The sequence below is a fragment of the Helianthus annuus genome, chromosome 9 (assembly GCF_002127325.2).
Source record: "Helianthus annuus cultivar XRQ/B chromosome 9, HanXRQr2.0-SUNRISE, whole genome shotgun sequence".
In the NCBI taxonomy this organism is placed as follows: Eukaryota; Viridiplantae; Streptophyta; class Magnoliopsida; order Asterales; family Asteraceae; genus Helianthus; species Helianthus annuus.
This window is the reverse complement of record NC_035441.2, coordinates 177,075,974-177,097,149: the sequence shown is the minus strand read 5'-3', so window position 1 is coordinate 177,097,149 and position 21,176 is coordinate 177,075,974. Positions and strand designations below refer to the sequence as shown.

At 34.3% G+C, this 21,176-nt stretch overlaps 1 protein-coding gene and 1 long non-coding RNA gene across 19 annotated transcripts; both read left to right on the top strand.

Moving 5' to 3' along the window:
* The first annotated feature begins 8,883 nt into the window (after positions 1-8,883).
* On the top strand, positions 8,884-11,678 carry LOC110875015. 2 transcript variants are annotated; one of them, XR_002556443.1, is made up of 3 exons: positions 8,884-9,020; positions 9,967-10,056; positions 11,503-11,678. It is a non-coding gene; the product is annotated as an uncharacterized LOC110875015 (long non-coding RNA). The 2 variants fall into 2 exon arrangements; XR_002556442.2 differs by lacking the exon at positions 11,503-11,678 and adding an exon at positions 11,347-11,432.
* Positions 11,679-16,573: 4,895 nt separating this feature from the next.
* Positions 16,574-21,093, top strand: LOC110879761. 17 transcript variants are annotated; one of them, XR_004868042.1, is made up of 12 exons: positions 16,577-16,887; positions 16,996-17,070; positions 17,160-17,198; positions 17,635-17,957; positions 18,179-18,476; positions 18,570-18,651; positions 19,502-19,614; positions 19,724-19,888; positions 19,966-20,056; positions 20,399-20,519; positions 20,700-20,792; positions 20,922-21,054. XR_004868042.1 is itself a non-coding variant. In XM_022128285.2 (11 exons), exons 4-11 carry the CDS (start codon positions 17,836-17,838, stop codon positions 20,924-20,926), a joined length of 969 nt encoding a protein of 322 aa, XP_021983977.1. In that variant the 5' UTR covers positions 16,578-16,887; positions 16,996-17,070; positions 17,160-17,198; positions 17,635-17,835; the 3' UTR covers positions 20,927-21,093. The 17 variants fall into 17 exon arrangements, 9 of the variants coding, with proteins under 9 accessions (XP_021983977.1, XP_021983978.1, XP_035833808.1 ...); XR_004868041.1 differs by having other exon boundaries at positions 16,574-16,887; positions 20,700-21,054; XR_004868040.1 differs by having other exon boundaries at positions 16,578-16,887; positions 19,966-20,519; positions 20,927-21,054.
* Positions 21,094-21,176: the final 83 nt, after the last annotated feature.

Here is a 21,176-nt window from a genome sequence, read left to right as displayed (position 1 = left end):
CTCTGACTCGCCATGGAGAAATAACGAGGTAATTGTCGTACCTGTGACTTCAAGAAGATAGCCATGGATGCTCTGGCTAGCCATGGATGCAGATTAGATTTGTTAACGAATCAATTTTGAGAACCCTTTTGATGGTGTGAGAACTTTAATTTCGGTTTGTGAATTCTGGCCAGATCTGCACCACCGCCGCCCCACGTTTCCTTCATCGATTATGATTGCCAATGTGTGTTCAGTAGAAGATGGTGATGGATTGGAGGATAAGATGAATCATAGAATAAGATGAATAGTGTTGGAGAAGTTTTTTTTTTAAGAAACGACTTCAAAATCGGATCTGTCTTGAAACAAGGAGAAGAAAGATAATGAGGAGAGAGGGGAAATGATTTTGCCGCCCATGTACCAATTATCTCCTCAAAGAGAGATGCCACATCAAATAAAAATGGTTTAAGAAAAGGACATGTGGCATTAAGAAAAGGACACCATGTTTGAGTGTTCCTTCCATATCGAGTTCCTCCTCATTCGCATGAATTCTGAACTCATAGTTTTGTTATGTTAAGTTATGTTAGTGGGTCAAATCAACCGACCCGTATTGAAAAGAAGTCGATTCCAACACAAACCCCTTACCAATCTAGTCACATCTAATATCTAGTCTTTATGTCCTAAAGTAACAATGTTTACATCTAATAATCCATTCGAGGCTTAAAGCCAAAAGTAGACTCCTTACGATGCGTGAGTACCATAAAGATAAAGAAAAAGCCGAAAACCGTACCTCCAAGTGAACATTTTGGTTTGGTTACTGGTGCTCGACTGAATTTGAGAGACCCCCCTTCTTCCCCTCTTGCCTTATTTCGACAAACCATGTATACAATTGCTCCTCTGGTATCATATTCAAAACAATAAAAAAAATGAAACATTTGAGAATCCATGCAAAATACTGTATGTCCAAGAAAATTAATCGAACATTAGACTCTCAAATTCAAACATAATACTCTCTTGTCAGTGTTATTAAAAATCCTTTTTTTGTCAATTATAGATTATTAAGAAAAATTACAACTTTTTTAATAAGATAAAATACCTCGATGCAAGACCTTACACAGTGGCATAACTGATTCCAGAATTAGCTTCGGTAACTATGCAATTCTTTCCATCTATTCGTCTAACCATATCTTCTGGATTAAAATTCATCTAGCCAATTCTTTCCATCTACATCAACAAATATCCCCTTATTCTAAGAATTTGATATCTCACATATCAAAGTACAATACCTAAATTGAGCAGCTAGATCGATACTATTCAACTTCAATCTCTTTCACACATGCATGTATGCTAATTTCTAGAAAATCCGCATATCATCAATTAGAGGATAAGGCATATCAAAGTTAACTAACATATCTCTTAAAAAATATATGATAAAATGATGGTTTGACATAAAAAAAAATGTGTAAACTCACCTGATCCTTTAGCTCTTCTTCAAAACGAAGTTGTGTGGTAGAAAGAAAAAACATCACCAAGTGAAATTCTTCCATTCGAAAAAAATGAAATTAAGACATTTATCTGAACAAAACGCACATCAATTGGGGGAAATACAGAAATTAATTCATGTATCTGATCAAATCACGCAAATATTAGATTTAAATAAAGAAATTAGGTCATGTATCTGGTTAATGCTCTGACTCGCCATGGAGAAATAACGAGGTAATTGTCGTACCTGTGACTTCAAGAAGATAGCCATGGATGCTCTGGCTAGCCATGGATGCAGATTAGATTTGTTAACGAATCAATTTTGAGAACCCTTTTGATGGTGTGAGAACTTTAATTTCGGTTTGTGAATTCTGGCCAGATCTGCACCACCGCCGCCCCACGTTTCCTTCATCGATTATGATTGCCAATGTGTGTTCAGTAGAAGATGGTGATGGATTGGAGGATAAGATGAATCATAGAATAAGATGAATAGTGTTGGAGAAGTTTTTTTTTAAGAAACGACTTCAAAATCGGATCTGTCTTGAAACAAGGAGAAGAAAGATAATGAGGAGAGAGGGGAAATGATTTTGCCGCCCATGTACCAATTATCTCCTCAAAGAGAGATGCCACATCAAATAAAAATGGTTTAAGAAAAGGACATGTGGCATTAAGAAAAGGACACCATGTTTGAGTGTTCCTTCCATATCGAGTTCCTCCTCATTCGCATGAATTCTGAACTCATAGTTTTGTTATGTTAAGTTATGTTAGTGGGTCAAATCAACCGACCCGTATTGAAAAGAAGTCGATTCCAACACAAACCCCTTACCAATCTAGTCACATCTAATATCTAGTCTTTATGTCCTAAAGTAACAATGTTTACATCTAATAATCCATTCGAGGCTTAAAGCCAAAAGTAGACTCCTTACGATGCGTGAGTACCATAAAGATAAAGAAAAAGCCGAAAACCGTACCTCCAAGTGAACATTTTGGTTTGGTTACTGGTGCTCGACTGAATTTGAGAGACCCCCCTTCTTCCCCTCTTGCCTTATTTCGACAAACCATGTATACAATTGCTCCTCTGGTATCATATTCAAAACAATAAAAAAAATGAAACATTTGAGAATCCATGCAAAATACTGTATGTCCAAGAAAATTAATCGAACATTAGACTCTCAAATTCAAACATAATACTCTCTTGTCAGTGTTATTAAAAATCCTTTTTTTGTCAATTATAGATTATTAAGAAAAATTACAACTTTTTTAATAAGATAAAATACCTCGATGCAAGACCTTACACAGTGGCATAACTGATTCCAGAATTAGCTTCGGTAACTATGCAATTCTTTCCATCTATTCGTCTAACCATATCTTCTGGATTAAAATTCATCTAGCCAATTCTTTCCATCTACATCAACAAATATCCCCTTATTCTAAGAATTTGATATCTCACATATCAAAGTACAATACCTAAATTGAGCAGCTAGATCGATACTATTCAACTTCAATCTCTTTCACACATGCATGTATGCTAATTTCTAGAAAATCCGCATATCATCAATTAGAGGATAAGGCATATCAAAGTTAACTAACATATCTCTTAAAAAATATATGATAAAATGATGGTTTGACATAAAAAAAAATGTGTAAACTCACCTGATCCTTTAGCTCTTCTTCAAAACGAAGTTGTGTGGTAGAAAGAAAAAACATCACCAAGTGAAATTCTTCCATTCGAAAAAAATGAAATTAAGACATTTATCTGAACAAAACGCACATCAATTGGGGGAAATACAGAAATTAATTCATGTATCTGATCAAATCACGCAAATATTAGATTTAAATAAAGAAATTAGGTCATGTATCTGGTTAATGCTCTGACTCGCCATGGAGAAATAACGAGGTAATTGTCGTACCTGTGACTTCAAGAAGATAGCCATGGATGCTCTGGCTAGCCATGGATGCAGATTAGATTTGTTAACGAATCAATTTTGAGAACCCTTTTGATGGTGTGAGAACTTTAATTTCGGTTTGTGAATTCTGGCCAGATCTGCACCACCGCCGCCCCACGTTTCCTTCATCGATTATGATTGCCAATGTGTGTTCAGTAGAAGATGGTGATGGATTGGAGGATAAGATGAATCATAGAATAAGATGAATAGTGTTGGAGAAGTTTTTTTTTTAAGAAACGACTTCAAAATCGGATCTGTCTTGAAATAAGGAGAAGAAAGATAATGAGGAGAGAGGGGAAATGATTTTGCCGCCCATGTACCAATTATCTCCTCAAAGAGAGATGCCACATCAAATAAAAATGGTTTAAGAAAAGGACATGTGGCATTAAGAAAAGGACACCATGTTTGAGTGTTCCTTCCATATCGAGTTCCTCCTCATTCGCATGAATTCTGAACTCATAGTTTTGTTATGTTAAGTTATGTTAGTGGGTCAAATCAACCGACCCGTATTGAAAAGAAGTCGATTCCAACACAAACCCCTTACCAATCTAGTCACATCTAATATCTAGTCTTTATGTCCTAAAGTAACAATGTTTACATCTAATAATCCATTCCAGGCTTAAAGCCAAAAGTAGACTCCTTACGATGCGTGAGTACCATAAAGATAAAGAAAAAGCCGAAAACCGTACCTCCAAGTGAACATTTTGGTTTGGTTACTAGTGCTCGACTGAATTTGAGAGACCCCCTTCTTCCCCTCTTGCCTTATTTCGACAAACCATGTATACAATTGCTCCTCTGGTATCATATTCAAAACAATAAAAAAATGAAACATTTGAGAATCCATGCAAAATACTGTATGTCCAAGAAAATTAATCGAACATTAGACTCTCAAATTCAAACATAATACTCTCTTGTCAGTGTTATTAAAAATCCTTTTTTGTCAATTATAGATTATTAAGAAAAATTACAAATTTTTTAATAAGATAAAATACCTCGATGCAAGACCTTACACAGTGGCATAACTGATTCCAGAATTAGCTTCGGTAACTATGCAATTCTTTCCATCTATTCGTCTAACCATATCTTCTGGATTAAAATTCATCTAGCCAATTCTTTCCATCTACATCAACAAATATCCCCTTATTCTAAGAATTTGATATCTCACATATCAAAGTACAATACCTAAATTGAGCAGCTAGATCGATACTATTCAACTTCAATCTCTTTCACACATGCATGTATGCTAATTTCTAGAAAATCCGCATATCATCAATTAGAGGATAAGGCATATCAAAGTTAACTAACATATCTCTTAAAAAATATATGATAAAATGATGGGTTGACATAAAAAAAAATGTGTAAACTCACCTGATCCTTTAGCTCTTCTTCAAAACGAAGTTGTGTGGTAGAAAGAAAAAACATCACCAAGTTAAATTCTTCCATTCGAAAAAAATGAAATTAAGACATTTATCTGAACAAAACGCACATCAATTGGGGGAAATACAGAAATTAATTCATGTATCTGATCAAATCACGCAAATATTAGATTTAAATAAAGAAATTAGGTCATGTATCTGGTTAATGCTCTGACTCGCCATGGAGAAATAACGAGGTAATTGTCGTACCTGTGACTTCAAGAAGATAGCCATGGATGCTCTGGCTAGCCATGGATGCAGATTAGATTTGTTAACGAATCAATTTTGAGAACCCTTTTGATGGTGTGAGAACTTTAATTTCGGTTTGTGAATTCTGGCCAGATCTGCACCACCGCCGCCCCATGTTTCCTTCATCGATTATGATTGCCAATGTGTGTTCAGTAGAAGATGGTGATGGATTGGAGGATAAGATGAATCATAGAATAAGATGAATAGTGTTGGAGAAGTTTTTTTTTAAGGAACGACTTCAAAATCGGATCTGTCTTGAAATAAGGAGAAGAAAGATAAAGAGGAGAGAGGGGAAATGATTTTGCCGCCCATGTACCAATTATCTCCTCAAAGAGAGATGCCACATCAAATAAAAATGGTTTAAGAAAAGGACATGTGGCATTAAGAAAAGGACACCATGTTTGAGTGTTCCTTCCATATCGAGTTCCTCCTCATTCGCATGAATTCTGAACTCATAGTTTTGTTATGTTAAGTTATGTTAGTGGGTCAAATCAACCGACCCGTATTGAAAAGAAATCGATTCCAACACAAACCCCTTACCAATCTAGTCACATCTAATATCTAGTCTTTATGTCCTAAAGTAACAATGTTTACATCTAATAATCCATTCCAGGCTTAAAGCCAAAAGTAGACTCCTTACGATGCGTGAGTACCATAAAGATAAAGAAAAAGCCGAAAACCGTACCTCCAAGTGAACATTTTGGTTTGGTTACTGGTGCTCGACTGAATTTGAGAGACCCCCCTTCTTCCCCTCTTGCCTTATTTCGACAAACCATGTATACAACTGCTCCTCTGGTATCATATTCAAAACAATAAAAAAAATGAAACATTTGAGAATCCATGCAAAATACTGTATGTCCAAGAAAATTAATCGAACATTAGACTCTCAAATTCAAACATAATACTCTCTTGTCAGTGTTATTAAAAATCCTTTTTTGTCAATTATAGATTATTAAGAAAAATTACAACTTTTTAATAAGATAAAATACCTCGATGCAAGACCTTACACAGTGGCATAACTGATTCCAGAATTAGCTTCGGTAACTATGCAATTCTTTCCATCTATTCGTCTAACCATATCTTCTGGATTAAAATTCATCTAGCCAATTCTTTCCATCTACATCAACAAATATCCCCTTATTCTAAGAATTTGATATCTCACATATCAAAGTACAATACCTAAATTGAGCAGCTAGATCGATACTATTCAACTTCAATCTCTTTCACACATGCATGTATGCTAATTTCTAGAAAATCCGCATATCATCAATTAGAGGATAAGGCATATCAAAGTTAACTAACATATCTCTTAAAAAATATATGATAAAATGATGGTTTGACATAAAAAAAAATGTGTTAACTCACCTGATCCTTTAGCTCTTCTTCAAAACGAAGTTGTGTGGTAGAAAGAAAAAACATCACCAAGTGAAATTCTTCCATTCGAAAAAAATGAAATTAAGACATTTATCTGAACAAAACGCACATCAATTGGGGGAAATACAGAAATTAATTCATGTATCTGATCAAATCACGCAAATATTAGATTTAAATAAAGAAATTAGGTCATGTATCTGGTTAATGCTCTGACTCGCCATGGAGAAATAACGAGGTAATTGTCGTACCTGTGACTTCAAGAAGATAGCCATGGATGCTCTGGCTAGCCATGGATGCAGATTAGATTTGTTAACGAATCAATTTTGAGAACCCTTTTGATGGTGTGAGAACTTTAATTTCGGTTTGTGAATTCTGGCCAGATCTGCACCACCGCCGCCCCACGTTTCCTTCATCGATTATGATTGCCAATGTGTGTTCAGTAGAAGATGGTGATGGATTGGAGGATAAGATGAATCATAGAATAAGATGAATAGTGTTGGAGAAGTTTTTTTTTAAGAAACGACTTCAAAATCGGATCTGTCTTGAAATAAGGAGAAGAAAGATAATGAGGAGAGAGGGGAAATGATTTTGCCGCCCATGTACCAATTATCTCCTCAAAGAGAGATGCCACATCAAATAAAAATGGTTTAAGAAAAGGACATGTGGCATTAAGAAAAGGACACCATGTTTGAGTGTTCCTTCCATATCGAGTTCCTCCTCATTCGCATGAATTCTGAACTCATAGTTTTGTTATGTTAAGTTATGTTAGTGGGTCAAATCAACCGACCCGTATTGAAAAGAAATCGATTCCAACACAAACCCCTTACCAATCTAGTCACATCTAATATCTAGTCTTTATGTCCTAAAGTAACAATGTTTACATCTAATAATCCATTCCAGGCTTAAAGCCAAAAGTAGACTCCTTACGATGCGTGAGTACCATAAAGATAAAGAAAAAGCCGAAAACCGTACCTCCAAGTGAACATTTTGGTTTGGTTACTGGTGCTCGACTGAATTTGAGAGACCCCCCTTCTTCCCCTCTTGCCTTATTTCGACAAACCATGTATACAACTGCTCCTCTGGTATCATATTCAAAACAATAAAAAAATGAAACATTTGAGAATCCATGCAAAATACTGTATGTCCAAGAAAATTAATCGAACATTAGACTCTCAAATTCAAACATAATACTCTCTTGTCAGTGTTATTAAAAATCCTTTTTTGTCAATTATAGATTATTAAGAAAAATTACAACTTTTTTAATAAGATAAAATACCTCGATGCAAGACCTTACACAGTGGCATAACTGATTCCAGAATTAGCTCCGGTAACTATGCAATTCTTTCCATCTATTCGTCTAACCATATCTTCTGGATTAAAATTCATCTAGCCAATTCTTTCCATCTACATCAACAAATATCCCCTTATTCTAAGAATTTGATATCTCACATATCAAAGTACAATACCTAAATTGAGCAGCTAGATCGATACTATTCAACTTCAATCTCTTTCACACATGCAAGTATGCTAATTTCTAGAAAATCCGCATATCATCAATTAGAGGATAAGGCATATCAAAGTTAACTAACATATCTCTTAAAAAATATATGATAAAATGATGGTTTGACATAAAAAAAATGTGTAAACTCACCTGATCCTTTAGCTCTTCTTCAAAACGAAGTTGTGTGGTAGAAAGAAAAAACATCACCAAGTGAAATTCTTCCATTCGAAAAAAATGAAATTAGGACATTTATCTGAACAAAACGCACATCAATTGGGGGAAATACAGAAATTAATTCATGTATCTGATCAAATCACGCAAATATTAGATTTAAATAAAGAAATTAGGTCATGTATATGGTTAATGCTCTGACTCGCCATGGAGAAATAACGAAGTAATTGTCGTACCTGTGACTTCAAGAAGATAGCCATGGATGCTCTGGCTAGCCATGGATGCAGATTAGATTTGTTAACGAATCAATTTTGAGAACCCTTTTGATGGGGTGAGAACCTTAATTTCGGTTTGTGAATTCTGGCTAGATCTGCACCACCGTTGCCCCACGTTTCCTTCATCGATTATGATTGCCAGTGTGTGTTCAGTAGAAGATGGTGATGGATTGGAGGATGTAACGCCCCAAAAACCGAATTATTAAATTTCGAGCATGTTTTGTTTTACACGATGTGACATGGTAACTAAGTTAGTTAACTTAGTTATAGTTACAAGTTAAATATAAGGGATGGAAAAATTTGTGACTAACAATTAACAAATTACAAGGGTTAAAAGAGGATAAATAAGAAAGTGTTTTATTTAAAGAAATGAAGTTGTGGCAAGTATGGGAATATGGTGAATCTTGAGGGGCCAAACTTGGGCAACTTGAAAGATGAAATTACATAAACTTAAAAAAATAAAACACACACATTAGAGAGGTGTGTGTGGGCGATGGATTGAGCAGGGGAGAAGACAAAGGGAGAAGACAAACCCTAAAAACCACAAAATTCCCCAAATTGGAAGAGAAAAATGAAGGTTTGATGGATGCATGAGCTATATTCCCAACCATCTACACAAGATAAACACATGGTAAGTTGTATTTTGTGATTTGGTGATTTTGTAAGAAGTGGGTTTTTGATCAATCCACGAATTTGTATGAAATTAAGCGTTATTATGTGTTAGAATCACCATACGAAACATGTGCTATGCATAATTTTGATTAATTAGGTGTTTGGAGATGAAACCCATCATAGGTTGATGGAAACGGCGACATGGGTATGTCACCCATGTCTAGTCTTTGTTCGATCCTAGATATGTTATGTTGTATGTGACCATCTTGCTAGTTAGATTGAGCATGGTATGAAATTGATTTGGCATTTTGCTTTGCTAATGTTTGAAAGTAAATAACTAGGAAGAAAAAGAATGAAAATGCTTGTACATTATGCTTAGATATTAGTACGCACGCCAAGTGTTCGATGAAATGCCTAAGAAAACAAAATTGTGAAATCGTATGAAAGTTGTGGGTAAGTATGTATAGAAGGTGTTTATGGTGTAGTCGTTAGCAAAATAATATGTTAAGTGTGCTTAAGGTGGAGTCCATATGAGAATTCGGATTGAATGTATGGTTTGGTAAAATTATGCATTAGGAGCTTGTACCTTGTGCTTGAATGGTGTAATGCTCGCCTTGTATTAGATGTGCTTGAATCATGGTAATTAAGAGCGAAGGTGTATGATATGTGAAAGTATATGTAAGCAAATGTGTATGCGAGTATGATTATGTGATCATGTGGTTGTAAGTACTTTAGCATCATAAGTACGAAATGTACATAGTGTCGTATGGTATGTGCTAAATTAATATGTGTTTTATGCGTTAACATGATGGATTTCATGAGTCTAAAAAGATGTGATTTTGGATGTATGCTTTATGTTTATTAGACTTGACCATGAAAGTCAAATGTGAGTTATGCTTTTGATATGATCATTTATATGTGTAATCGTGTACACTAACAAGGATGTGATTGCGGTAACACGAAAGCATTAGGGATCATGTGGAAGTGGACTCAAGCACGAAAGACTAACGGGTCAAGAGGGGACAAGGAAGCCAATGCGAAAATGGACGCTCAAGGTAAGTGATTCCGTAATCACTTCTTAGTTGTTTATGTAATGTTATATGCAATTTAATTATATGTGATAATTGAGGTCGAATAGGAATGAATTATATGATGTCAATGAAGTATTAAACGGATTTTAGTTTTGATCCGAGCAAGGTAGGTGTGATTAAGAAATTGTAGCTAAGTAGTGGAATTGGTTACTTATGTAAGGAATTCCTTTGTTATTAAGGATAGAGCATAGTTGACTAAAATGCCCTTGATAGGTATATCGGGCAAACGACCTTAGAAGTCGTTTGGAAACGAGCTATTCGATTAGAGTAATGTCTTGGACAAGTATGAAAGCGAAGTATAGGGTTTGGTATGTCATAGTCCACTTAATGCGCAAATACCCATAACGAGTCAAAAATAAGCTTTTGAGCGAAAATGGGTTAAGAGGATGCAAGACGTCCGAGAATTTAATCTTTTATGATAGGTGCCAATGAAATTATTAAAGTTCTTATGAGATTGAGGTCAAATAAACTGATTATGTTGATAAATGCACGAACGGGTCAAATAGTTAGAAAATGATAATATGTCGAACGCACGTAAGTTAAGAATTTCCTTAAACCGAACGTGGGATTTCAAGTCCATATGATAGATGATTAAATTACGATCACGTAGGAAAAAGAATCGGGTAAAACGGACAAGAAATGAGAAAGTTATGACCAAAACTGTAAAAATTCGTCATGCTGAAAGTTGCAGGTCTGAACCAGGCGCAAGGTTGCGCCCCCCTGGCACAAGGTTGCGCCCCTGACTGATGTCATCTGTATTGCGCCAGAACTGGCACAAGGTTGCGCCAGATTGGTTCCTTCTTGCGCCAATTGCTGGTTCTTTCATATTTTTCGCATTCTTCAACTCTAAACTTGTGTGAAGGCTATCTAAATACGTTATATGCATTATATAACTATATGTAAGAATGTACGTGTAGATGTGTTTATGTTTGCATGTATGTTTTCGGGTGTATTTAAATAGATGTATGACTATACATATATGAAAGTATGTACATATGTATTAAATGGGATTGAATGTACACAAAGGAATAAAGCTTGTATGTATGTATGTATGTAAATAAGTATGTATGTACATAAGTATGTATGCATGTATGTATGTATGTATGAAATGTGTATGAACATACGTGTGTAGGTACTTATCCATGAAGTAGGATTTGTTGTGCATGAAAAAAGGATCTTGTATATATGCTTATATATATGGCTCTAACATATTTGAATGGTCATGTTACTAATGGCGTGCCATGGTGAATGAAGTGTAACGCAGGAATAGCAAAGAAGTCTCACCGCGGGTCGTATGATCAGATGGAAAGCCGGAATGTAAAGAGTTAACGGAACGAAAAATAAACGTGAATGAATTTTACATGTTTACGATGCGTACTGATGTTTATGAATTTTATGTGGTGAGCGCAGGTAGTACGATATACGAAGGATCTTCAAGGGATAGAGATCAAGGACCGAGTCACAAGACAGATTGTACGGGAACGTTGGTGTTGAAATTTAGAAAACCCATGTCATGTATTTAATTGTAAATGAGTCGGTTGATGACTTCATGTGAAAAAGTTGTGTTAAAATGAAATTTTAAATAAGTTAAGGTATTTATAATGAAAGAAATTTTATAGCTTAAACTTCCGCTGCGACTTTTTGTCAATTACGAGTTACGGCGTAACAGAGGATAAGATGAATCATAGAATAAGATGAATAGTGTTGGAGAAGTTTTTTTTTTTAAGAAACGATTTCAAAATCGGATCTGTCTTGAAATAAGGAGAAGAAAGATAATGAGGAGAGAGGGGAAATGATTTTGCCGCCCATGTACCAATTATCTCCTCAAAGAGAGATACCACATCAAATAAAAATGGTTTAAGAAAAGGACATGTGGCATTAAGTGTATTTTTTTAGTATAATAGGTAGATTTAGCTCCTAGATTTCAGTTGTAAACTCTGTATATATATTTTCAGCATTATTCAATAAAGGGTAAGGAATTCAGTAACGTTTAGAAGCAAGAAATTATATCATATGTGTTATTATGTAAATTTTATAAGATTATGGATTAGGTTTACTATGAAACAGTATATTGTATCATGTACATGAAAACTTATTTTTATTGATTTCTGGCTTTTTGTGTCAACAAAAAAATATTTGGCTCCTTATCAAGTCATTGTTGGATTGTTGGGCATCTTGGAGTAACTATTTGGATTAAACCGAAAATGTATAAAACAATTAGATTTCAAGGGACATCATCATCATCATCGTCATAGTAAATCCCACCATAAGGACTTTACGGACCGTAAGGGAAAGTTCTCTTTAGAGTGTGTGTGCGCACGTGATGCTATGGCAAAGTTTGTGCATGGTGGTTTTGCAACCGGTTCCTGTGAAGACCAGTGATCAAGAAGGTAAACCCTTGACCTTATTTTAACCAGTCATCAAAAAACTAATTGAGTTAACATTCACTTAGGGGGATCGGGGCACCTGCGGTGACCCCTTGCGGGAAGCTGCTTGCCGATTAGGGGGGTGCCGCCATCAAGGCGGTGAGGTAGGAGAGAGGGAGGAAATCGGTGGGAAGTCACCGAAGAGCGAGGGAGGAGAGAGGGAGGAGTGGACCAATGAAATTTTTTTTTTTTTAATAAAAACCAAGTCACCTAAGAGGGGAGTGCCGCCATCAATTTAGGGTGTTAGGGGAGTTTAAGAGGGGAGTTGACGTGGCACACGAGGATTGGTTATGCGTAAGAGAGGGGACTCCCCTCTTCGAGGAGTGCCTCTTACACCCTTAGTATAAGATCGTTGAAGGGAAATACATTCAAAGTTATGACTGTGTATAAATATTTCTTTAGTGGGAATTAATCTCGACCAATAGATGAAAGCCAGGATCATTATTAAAATTCAATAACCTTATTTAATTCTTAAAGATAAAATATTAATTAAACATTTTGTGTTTACCAAGACCATTTCCAACCAATTGACTCAGTCAATTTACACGAGTTTTATGCAAACAAGGTTCGATGGTTGCGGAGAAGGTTACGACTGACATTGATTTCTAATATTTTATTAGAGAAATACAAGTGTTTGAATTAGATATCATTTGACAGTTTCTTATTGAAGTGGTTTAACGTTTTTAAAATCATTCAAATTTCTTTGCACGGCAATTTTACAGTAAAATATTGTATTAGTAGACTATAAGATTGCAAATGGGCGTCCTCGATCATAAAAGGTGTTAAAATAGTAAATACAATTTTATACATAAAAGGTGACAAAATGGATGAAACAGTGAGTTGGATAACATGTTAAAATAGATGATTTAGATTATTGTAACCCGTTCATAATTTATGATTCATCTTTTATAGGTAGTCAAAATAGTAAATACAATTAGAGATTATATATAATATAGTATTTTTTCAAATAAAAAAAATGTCAAGAGATCATAAGGGTGTGAATATACTTGTAGACAATTTCCAATATATTTGTCATATTATTTAAACATAGGTGTTTGAATACAATCCTTTTGTTTTATTATGTAACTTAAGATTGAGACCCTTTTATATGTTAGACTGTTTTGAGAAAAGAATCACAAAATGATCTTTTATTTTAAAATACACCATGGCCTATTTTTAATTAAATAACCGAACTTTTGTTATGTTCTAGTAAGACTAGTTACTATAACACATGTATATTTTAAATATTGAATGAAAGTCACATACGTATTTAATGAAAAAATGAAGGTAGGTGATTTTGTTTTATGAAAATAGAGTTAAATGCATGGGAATGCAATTTTTTATTGAAACACAAATTAACAAACAACAGAAAAAAAATGTGAAAAGAAGAAGAGCAAAAGTGTGAGGTGGGGTGAGTTACCTTTAAAAAAGAAATTATTCGTAAAAAATGTGAGAATACATAGAAATTGACATATAGGCATCATGTTTTGAATTTAGACATGATGTTTTGGGTTGTTTTGGCACGAAAAACAACAAACATAACAATTTAAAACACAATGTAATGTATTATGGGCGTGAAATTTAAAACACACTTCTTAACGTTCATGGCATGATGTTTTAAGTTTTAAACCTAAAATTCATTACACTGTGTCCTAAATTGTTATGTTTGATATTTTTCTTGCCAAAATAAGCCAAAACATTATGACCAAGTCTAAAACATACTGTCTACATGTAAATGGTTATGCCTTCTCACACTTCTCACGAAAAGTGTTCTTTTTACTGGACCCCAACCAGGGGCGTACCCACCCTAAGCCAAGGATGGGCAGGCGCACCCCATGAAAAAAATGTTTTTTAGTGTTATTTTTTGCCGGAAATCCCGACCGCACCCCTTGGAATTTTTCACCCGCACCCCTTGAAAATTTTCAACCACCCCAATTAGAAAAAAAATAATTATTAACCACTTATTCACTTAATTATTTAATCCAATCAAAACCCAATCTGCAATCAGTTTTTATTAACACAATCTCAAACCCAACCTAAAGAAATTTGAACTAAATAAAATATCCCAAACCCATCCACCCATTCCATTTCCAAATCCCGCCCCAAAAAAAAAAATTCCCAGCGACTGGACGCCACTGCTCACGACCTGGTGTCTTTTTTTTACCAGAAAAACCAAAATTCCGTTTGGACCGACCCATATTGCGTTAGAATTCCAATATAGAACTAGTATGGTTTATTTATTTCTTTATTTTGTTTTATGTGATGATAAAGGAGAAAATATAGATGTGTAAGGGTTTAATCTTTTTATATTTTTTTTTTATTTTTTTGTTGTTCTAGACTTGTAGTTAAATGATTTTGTTGTTTTATTTATAGCTTTGTTTGTTTAAATAATTAGTTACAAGTAATCAACATTTAATATTAGGGTTTGAATGTTTAAAAATATAATTGAAAGTTATGGGCTATGGTTGAACATGATTGTTTATTTTGTTTAAGTGTTTAGTGTTGTTTTATGAACTTATGGAGCAAATTATATGTGTTAGGAACAATGAGTAAAAATGTAATGAACTTATAGCGTGTTTAGTATTTTGGATGATATTTTGGATATATTTCAAAAAAAAAAAAAAAACTGTAGGGCACAGTTTTAAATACGTTTTTAATTTGTAATGACGTTTGACGTGTTTTTGATGATTTATAAATTTTAGTTTGATGTTCTTTTGTCTTACATGATCCGACCCGACCCGCTATGAACCGATATTTTTATACAGCTAGGGGCCTAAAATCTTTGTAAATATTCCGCACCCCCAGAAAAAAATTCCTGGGTCCGCCACTGACCCCAACACTGGTGGAGTTAACGCGTATTTGTGTGTGGGGGGGGGGAGTCATATGCATTATCAAACCAATTATATATCATGATTGATTTGGTTAACCTTTATTTTTTTTAATAAAAAATGTACACATATTATTTATATTGATAAATTTAGAAGATTTATTTGACGTACGTTATTAGTATCTGGTAAACATTTTAACATATAGAACAATAATATTGGATAAATGATGATCATAAACTTTATGTTATTTAGTCTTTTAATCAGAGGACGATTTAAAACTATAACTGAACAATATATTCAGACTTCTAATCTTGATATGTAGATAAAGTAATATGGAAATGTTATTGTTGACAATGTCAAAGCTCTTGAGTTTACTTTCCATATTAAAACTATAACCACTTTCATTTTATTATTAACTAAGAACGAACGCCCATGGCCTTATAGCCTAGTGGCATCTTGGTGGTGGAATAATGCTTATTACCATTAGGTCATGGGTTCGATTCCCATAAGGGGATTTTTCCCAAATATATTGGGTTTCCTCCTGAATTGGTGTATAGGCATTATTGCCTAGTGAAGATGGATATGATCGGGTGGTTTCCCTAGTGGCACAAGGATACTCTAGTGATCCGTCAGTGATCCAAATTTGCTATTAAAAAAAAAAAAAAAAACTAAGAACGAATTTTCAGAGCAGGATGGGTTTTCGTATTAAAAGTATTAAAATATAGTTTTTGTGGTATAGACTATAGTGAGTAAATAATAAACTTCTTTTATTAAAGAAAAAAAGTAATGTAAAAGAGGAAAGTAATTACTTAACAATAATAATTTTAAAAAGATATATTAGACCATATGTAATGGGGCTTTATAAGGGCATGAAAGATTTTGATAATGCCCTTACACCATTACTTATGGGCATTATAGGGGCATGAAGAGTGAGGGGCATTTCTATAATAATGCCCAAAGAGAAGAAAAATAATGAAAAGTAATAAATGAAATGGGCATTAACCATTACACCTTTTTTAAAAGGGCATTATGATGATGATGTGGTGAAAAATGCCCCTTAGTGGGCATTAACCATTACCTATGGTCTTACAAGGTTTCGAGTATTACCTACTTTCATGTCTATTCATAACAATCTATCTACTATACTAAAAGAATACACTTAATGCCACATGTCCTTTTCTTAAACAATCATTTATTGATGTGGCATGTCTCTTTGAGCAGATAATTGATACATGGGCGGGAATTTGTTTTCCCCTCTCTCCAGTGCCATCCCCTTTGTTCTCTCTATTAAAAAACCTCTGATCTTCTCAAATCTTCTCCTGTACTCCTCCTATATATCTCTACTACTACTGCGCTTCCTCATATCATATTTGATCTTCAACAATTTCTCTTCATCTCAATCCACTTCGTGCTTCCTTCATTCTTGAAGATCAATTGCATCAATACTTTATATTTGATCTTCAGATCTTCAGATACAGGTGGGATCTAGGGTTTTTACGGTCAACAATTTCATTTCTACCGTTGCTGCAGTTCAGATACAGGTGGGATCTAGGGTTTCTATACCTGAATTCTTCCTCTCTTACTCCATTATACCTTTTCATTGCCCTATGCTCTATCAATTGACCTATTTCTGTTCTTTTTTTTTTCAGTTCAAATGGAGGCTCTGCTCCTCACAACTGTTGATACTGAATGAAGATGTGCATCTGATTGTAATGAAAAAACAGGTTTGTTTTCGATTATCTGTATTATGAGTTGAAATCTTCTATTCTTTGTAACGTGATTTGGTTTGTAACTATGTTGCTTTGATGAGCAGAGCCGAGAGTTAGGGAAAACTTAAAGAGAGATCGAGCAGGTAAATCGTGCCAGAAGTCACCATATGCCCCTTCCTTTGATGTAAAATTTGTTACAAAATTAGGGTTAATTTTGATACTACCAAGTTTAGGGTTACACACCAAATCGTGGTTTAGAATTTGAAAGAAAGAAAAATAGGTGAAACAACTAGGTGATGGTCAAAACGGGTCGGGTATGGGTTAAAACGGTTGGGTTGGGCAAGGTTGGGTATGGGTCAAAACAGGTCGAATTGGTCTGCTGAAGTTTCCTCTTTTTACTCACAAATTTATAGGTTTTTTTTATAATAATTATTAAATAAAATAGTTATTTTTTTAATTATCAAGGATTTCAAAGTGCTCTATTTTTTGATTCTTTAACTGTTCAAGAAATAGTTGGTTTTCTTTAGTAAGTTCTCGGTGCTAATGAATATCTTTGTGCATGTTGTTATTCCTTTTTAGATCTTTTTTTGTAGGTATGAGCATTCAAAAATCGCACAATGATATCAGGCTACGCTCCATCACAGGGGCGCAAAGGATTCAAGCGTTTGTCAACAGACAATATAACATTTGGACCAATTGATTCAAGCACATGTCAACAGACAAAGTCCCGTTCCCATTGACCAGGAGCACTGCCAGGATGAGCCGACTTACATCTGGAGGATGCGATTGGTAATAGACTTTCATTGGTTCTTCCACCGCCACATTTATCCTCACCACGACCAATTTGGCATCACTTGCCTCATTCTACTTGGTCCCATCACACAATGCCTCGCTCTAAACTGGTAAGTTGTAATGGGGTGTGTTTGCAATATTAAGAGTTTATTTGAACAGACAGATTCTGAATTTGATTATGATTGCTTCTATATCACATCACTGTTTCCAAAACACACAACCAAACACCACCCAATGTCTTAGATAGAATTCTGATTGTTTGTTTGTGCAACTATGCTTAATGGTTGAAAATTAATGGAACATGTGTGGGAGATAATTAACAATTTGATAGCAGATACGACGAGACTGCAACAAGGATTGAGCCACATGACCTGGTTTCTAGAGGCATGTATGGACATCTAACACGAGCTGCAATGGTCTGTCAGACAGGAAGTTTCTGCTGCTTTGTATCTATCACGGGGTGGACAAGGTACTTTAACCCTGTTGGTGCTCCTGAGAGCAGGAAACTTGGTGAAGATCCAATTGGCATCCCGAATAATCTCATGCCTTACATACAACAAGTGGCTGTTGGTAGATTACCGGAGTTGAATGTTTATGGTCACGATTATCCCACAAAAGATGGTACTGCGGTATGTAAAAGTTAATTGAAATATCTCAGTTGGAATTTTAGTTATGTAAAATTTTATTAATAACGTTATATGATTCGTTATGATTGATAACAGGTTCGAGACTACATCCATGTGATGGATTTAGCTGATGGTCATGTTACTGCACTTCAAAAGCTGTTCACAAAAGAAGATATAGGTCAGCAACAACTGTTTATATTAACATGGTTATCATTCATTATCCAACCTTTTTTATGCTGAAATAGTATTAAAATGTTTATGAATTTAAAGGTCAGTACTTGCAAGTTTGCTTGAAGTGAACTAACAGGTCAAAATGATGAAGTAATAAATAATTGGATAAGAGGTTGATTTGAAATATCACTTACATAATGAGTTATTTTTATAATTTAAAATGTTTATGAATTTAAAGGTGAAACTTTTGAACGATTCCAATACTACAGATCGCTTAAAATTGTTTTTAAAAGTTCAAACTTGCTGAAAGCGTTTTATCATGTTCAAAAAATGGTTATCGGAAATTGTTTTGACTAATTTTCAGATCTGAATCGAATATGCGGCTTATGCGCATCATTGTTATGGTGTTTTGGATTTAATTGCACTGAGTTAACATAGTCTTATATGAAACGCATCAGTTCTACAAGTTTTCGATAGAGTTACGGGTGAAATTAGAACTTCTCGAACATTGTACATTGAATACAGACTGACTCGGTTGAATTTTTCTGACTAATTTGTGTTTTGTGATAAGTACAGATCTATAAAAATACAAAACTGAATCGGATCGATTTCGGATTGATTTAGTGTGTTTCGGTGAGGTTTTTGAAACGTTTCAGACATTATACATTGTTTTTAGTTTACATCATATTTCGATGAAAATTTCGATCATTTCGGATATTTCAGAATTATTATGAATTGTTTCGAGCAATTTTCTAAAGTTTTCGGACATCGTTTTCATAACGTCAGTAAAAAATAACATGATTAAAATCATAAAAGCTGATAGTATGACACGAAATTGTTTGAAACCTTTTTGGCAGCAATTTTGCTTAGCATAATATATATTGAGATTTGTCAAAGACTAAAGTTGACCATTGTCGGGTCTCGGGTAGGTGAAGACTTCTTGATTTGGCCCAAAACAGGGAACCTAGAGGTACATTTGGCTTTAGAGTGATATATATTGTAACATAACAATGACATGAATATATAATCAAATAATTTACATAATGAAATATGAACAATGAATACTTTTTGTGTCACAGGTGCTTTTTAAGGTAAATTCGGGACATAGCTTATTTGGGATTGTTAACGGATGGTGTGTTGAGGACCTGAAATCAATGGCGTCTGACTTAACCTGCAATTCACTTCCGAGTCTTGACATTGCTACAATCCGGGACATAATAGGGATATATCTTGCTAATTTGATTGTAAGTTAAACTACGTAAATTATGTGATAAACTTCATTTATTTGTCATTTTTCTTAATTTTCTAAAAAATTTTGTAGCGGCTTCATTGGAAATGCGGATCAAGAATTAACCATGGATTGATGTTGACTTCTCCTCTCAGACGAGTGCATGATGATAACGGGAAATGGAGTAAGATCAATGGTTCTAATATGCACTGGTTATGTGTCATGGGTTAACGGGTCATAGAGATAGATAGATATATAGTCGGGTCGTGGGTTTGAACAGGTCAAAGTAGCATGTGATTTTTAACTGTAAGGTTTGTATTGTTTTTAAAAGCAAGTAAGTTGCTGATTAAATATAAAGCAAGTAGGTTGCTCAAGAATTTTACAACAATCACCAAAATTTGATGTATGACCTTTCACAGCTACCTTTGGCTACGTTTGGTTGGTGGTTTTTTAAGATGATTATATATGGATCTAATAATTATTCATGAAATAATTGTAATCTCAGTTCACTTTAATGTCATTATAGGTTGAAGTTTATCTATTTAGTTTACTCGAGAGGGAGGGTGAGTTAATACAAGAAAAAGGCTTCCGGTTAAAAAAAAAACCTTTGCAATTTTATTTTTCTACAGCAAGGTTTGTGGAGTTAGGTAAGTGGGACATCTGATTCTATTTTTTTCAGTTAGCCTATCAAATTTTTGGCAACTTTTTTTTCTTTCTTTCATATACCATTCTTCACTTTAACAGTGTGGTTTCAATCAAGGTTTATACACATTTTTTGTTCCTATATTTAATATTTCAGTTCTAATTTGGGTTTTGGTTCTGATTAGGTCCTGCTTATCGCAATCTCACTGTGCTTCCAAAAAAAATATGTTTTGCTTTCGTTTCTGATTCAGGCGTCTCAATTTGCTTCTCAACTACAGGTTCGTTTTGCCGTTAAAATTAGATACATATGCTTTATTTATTCTTAAGTTTTAAATTGTTTTTTGCATATAACATTGATGTGTTTATTTACTAATCACTGAATTATTAATCATTAAATTTTGGGATAGGTTAGAATGATGCTCAAGGTGTATTTGGGTTTATGGTTTGACAATGGGATGTGTAATGTGTAATATGTTGGGCCTGTTGATATCTAAAATTTTGTGATGACTATAGAATTTGCTTCCCATGTTTTTTATCAAACACCATCTTTGAGATTAAATTTCTTATTATTAGTTTTGATGACTCGTGTCATGATGAAAGTTTAATCCAAAATATGTTGTTGGTGCTTTAACTCAAAAAAATTGGATTATACGTATCTCAAG

Excerpts from the sequence above, each read along its gene's own strand:
- LOC110879761 (XM_022128281.2), top strand. The coding sequence starts at position 17,836 with ATGCGATTGGTAATAGACTTTCATTGGTTCTTCCACCGCCACATTTAT. Across the intron at positions 17,958-18,178 it reads CAATGCCTCGCTCTAAACTG|CAGATACGACGAGACTGCAA; the intron begins GTAAGTTGTAAT and ends ACAATTTGATAG. Across the intron at positions 18,477-18,569 it reads CCACAAAAGATGGTACTGCG|GTTCGAGACTACATCCATGT; the intron begins GTATGTAAAAGT and ends GATTGATAACAG.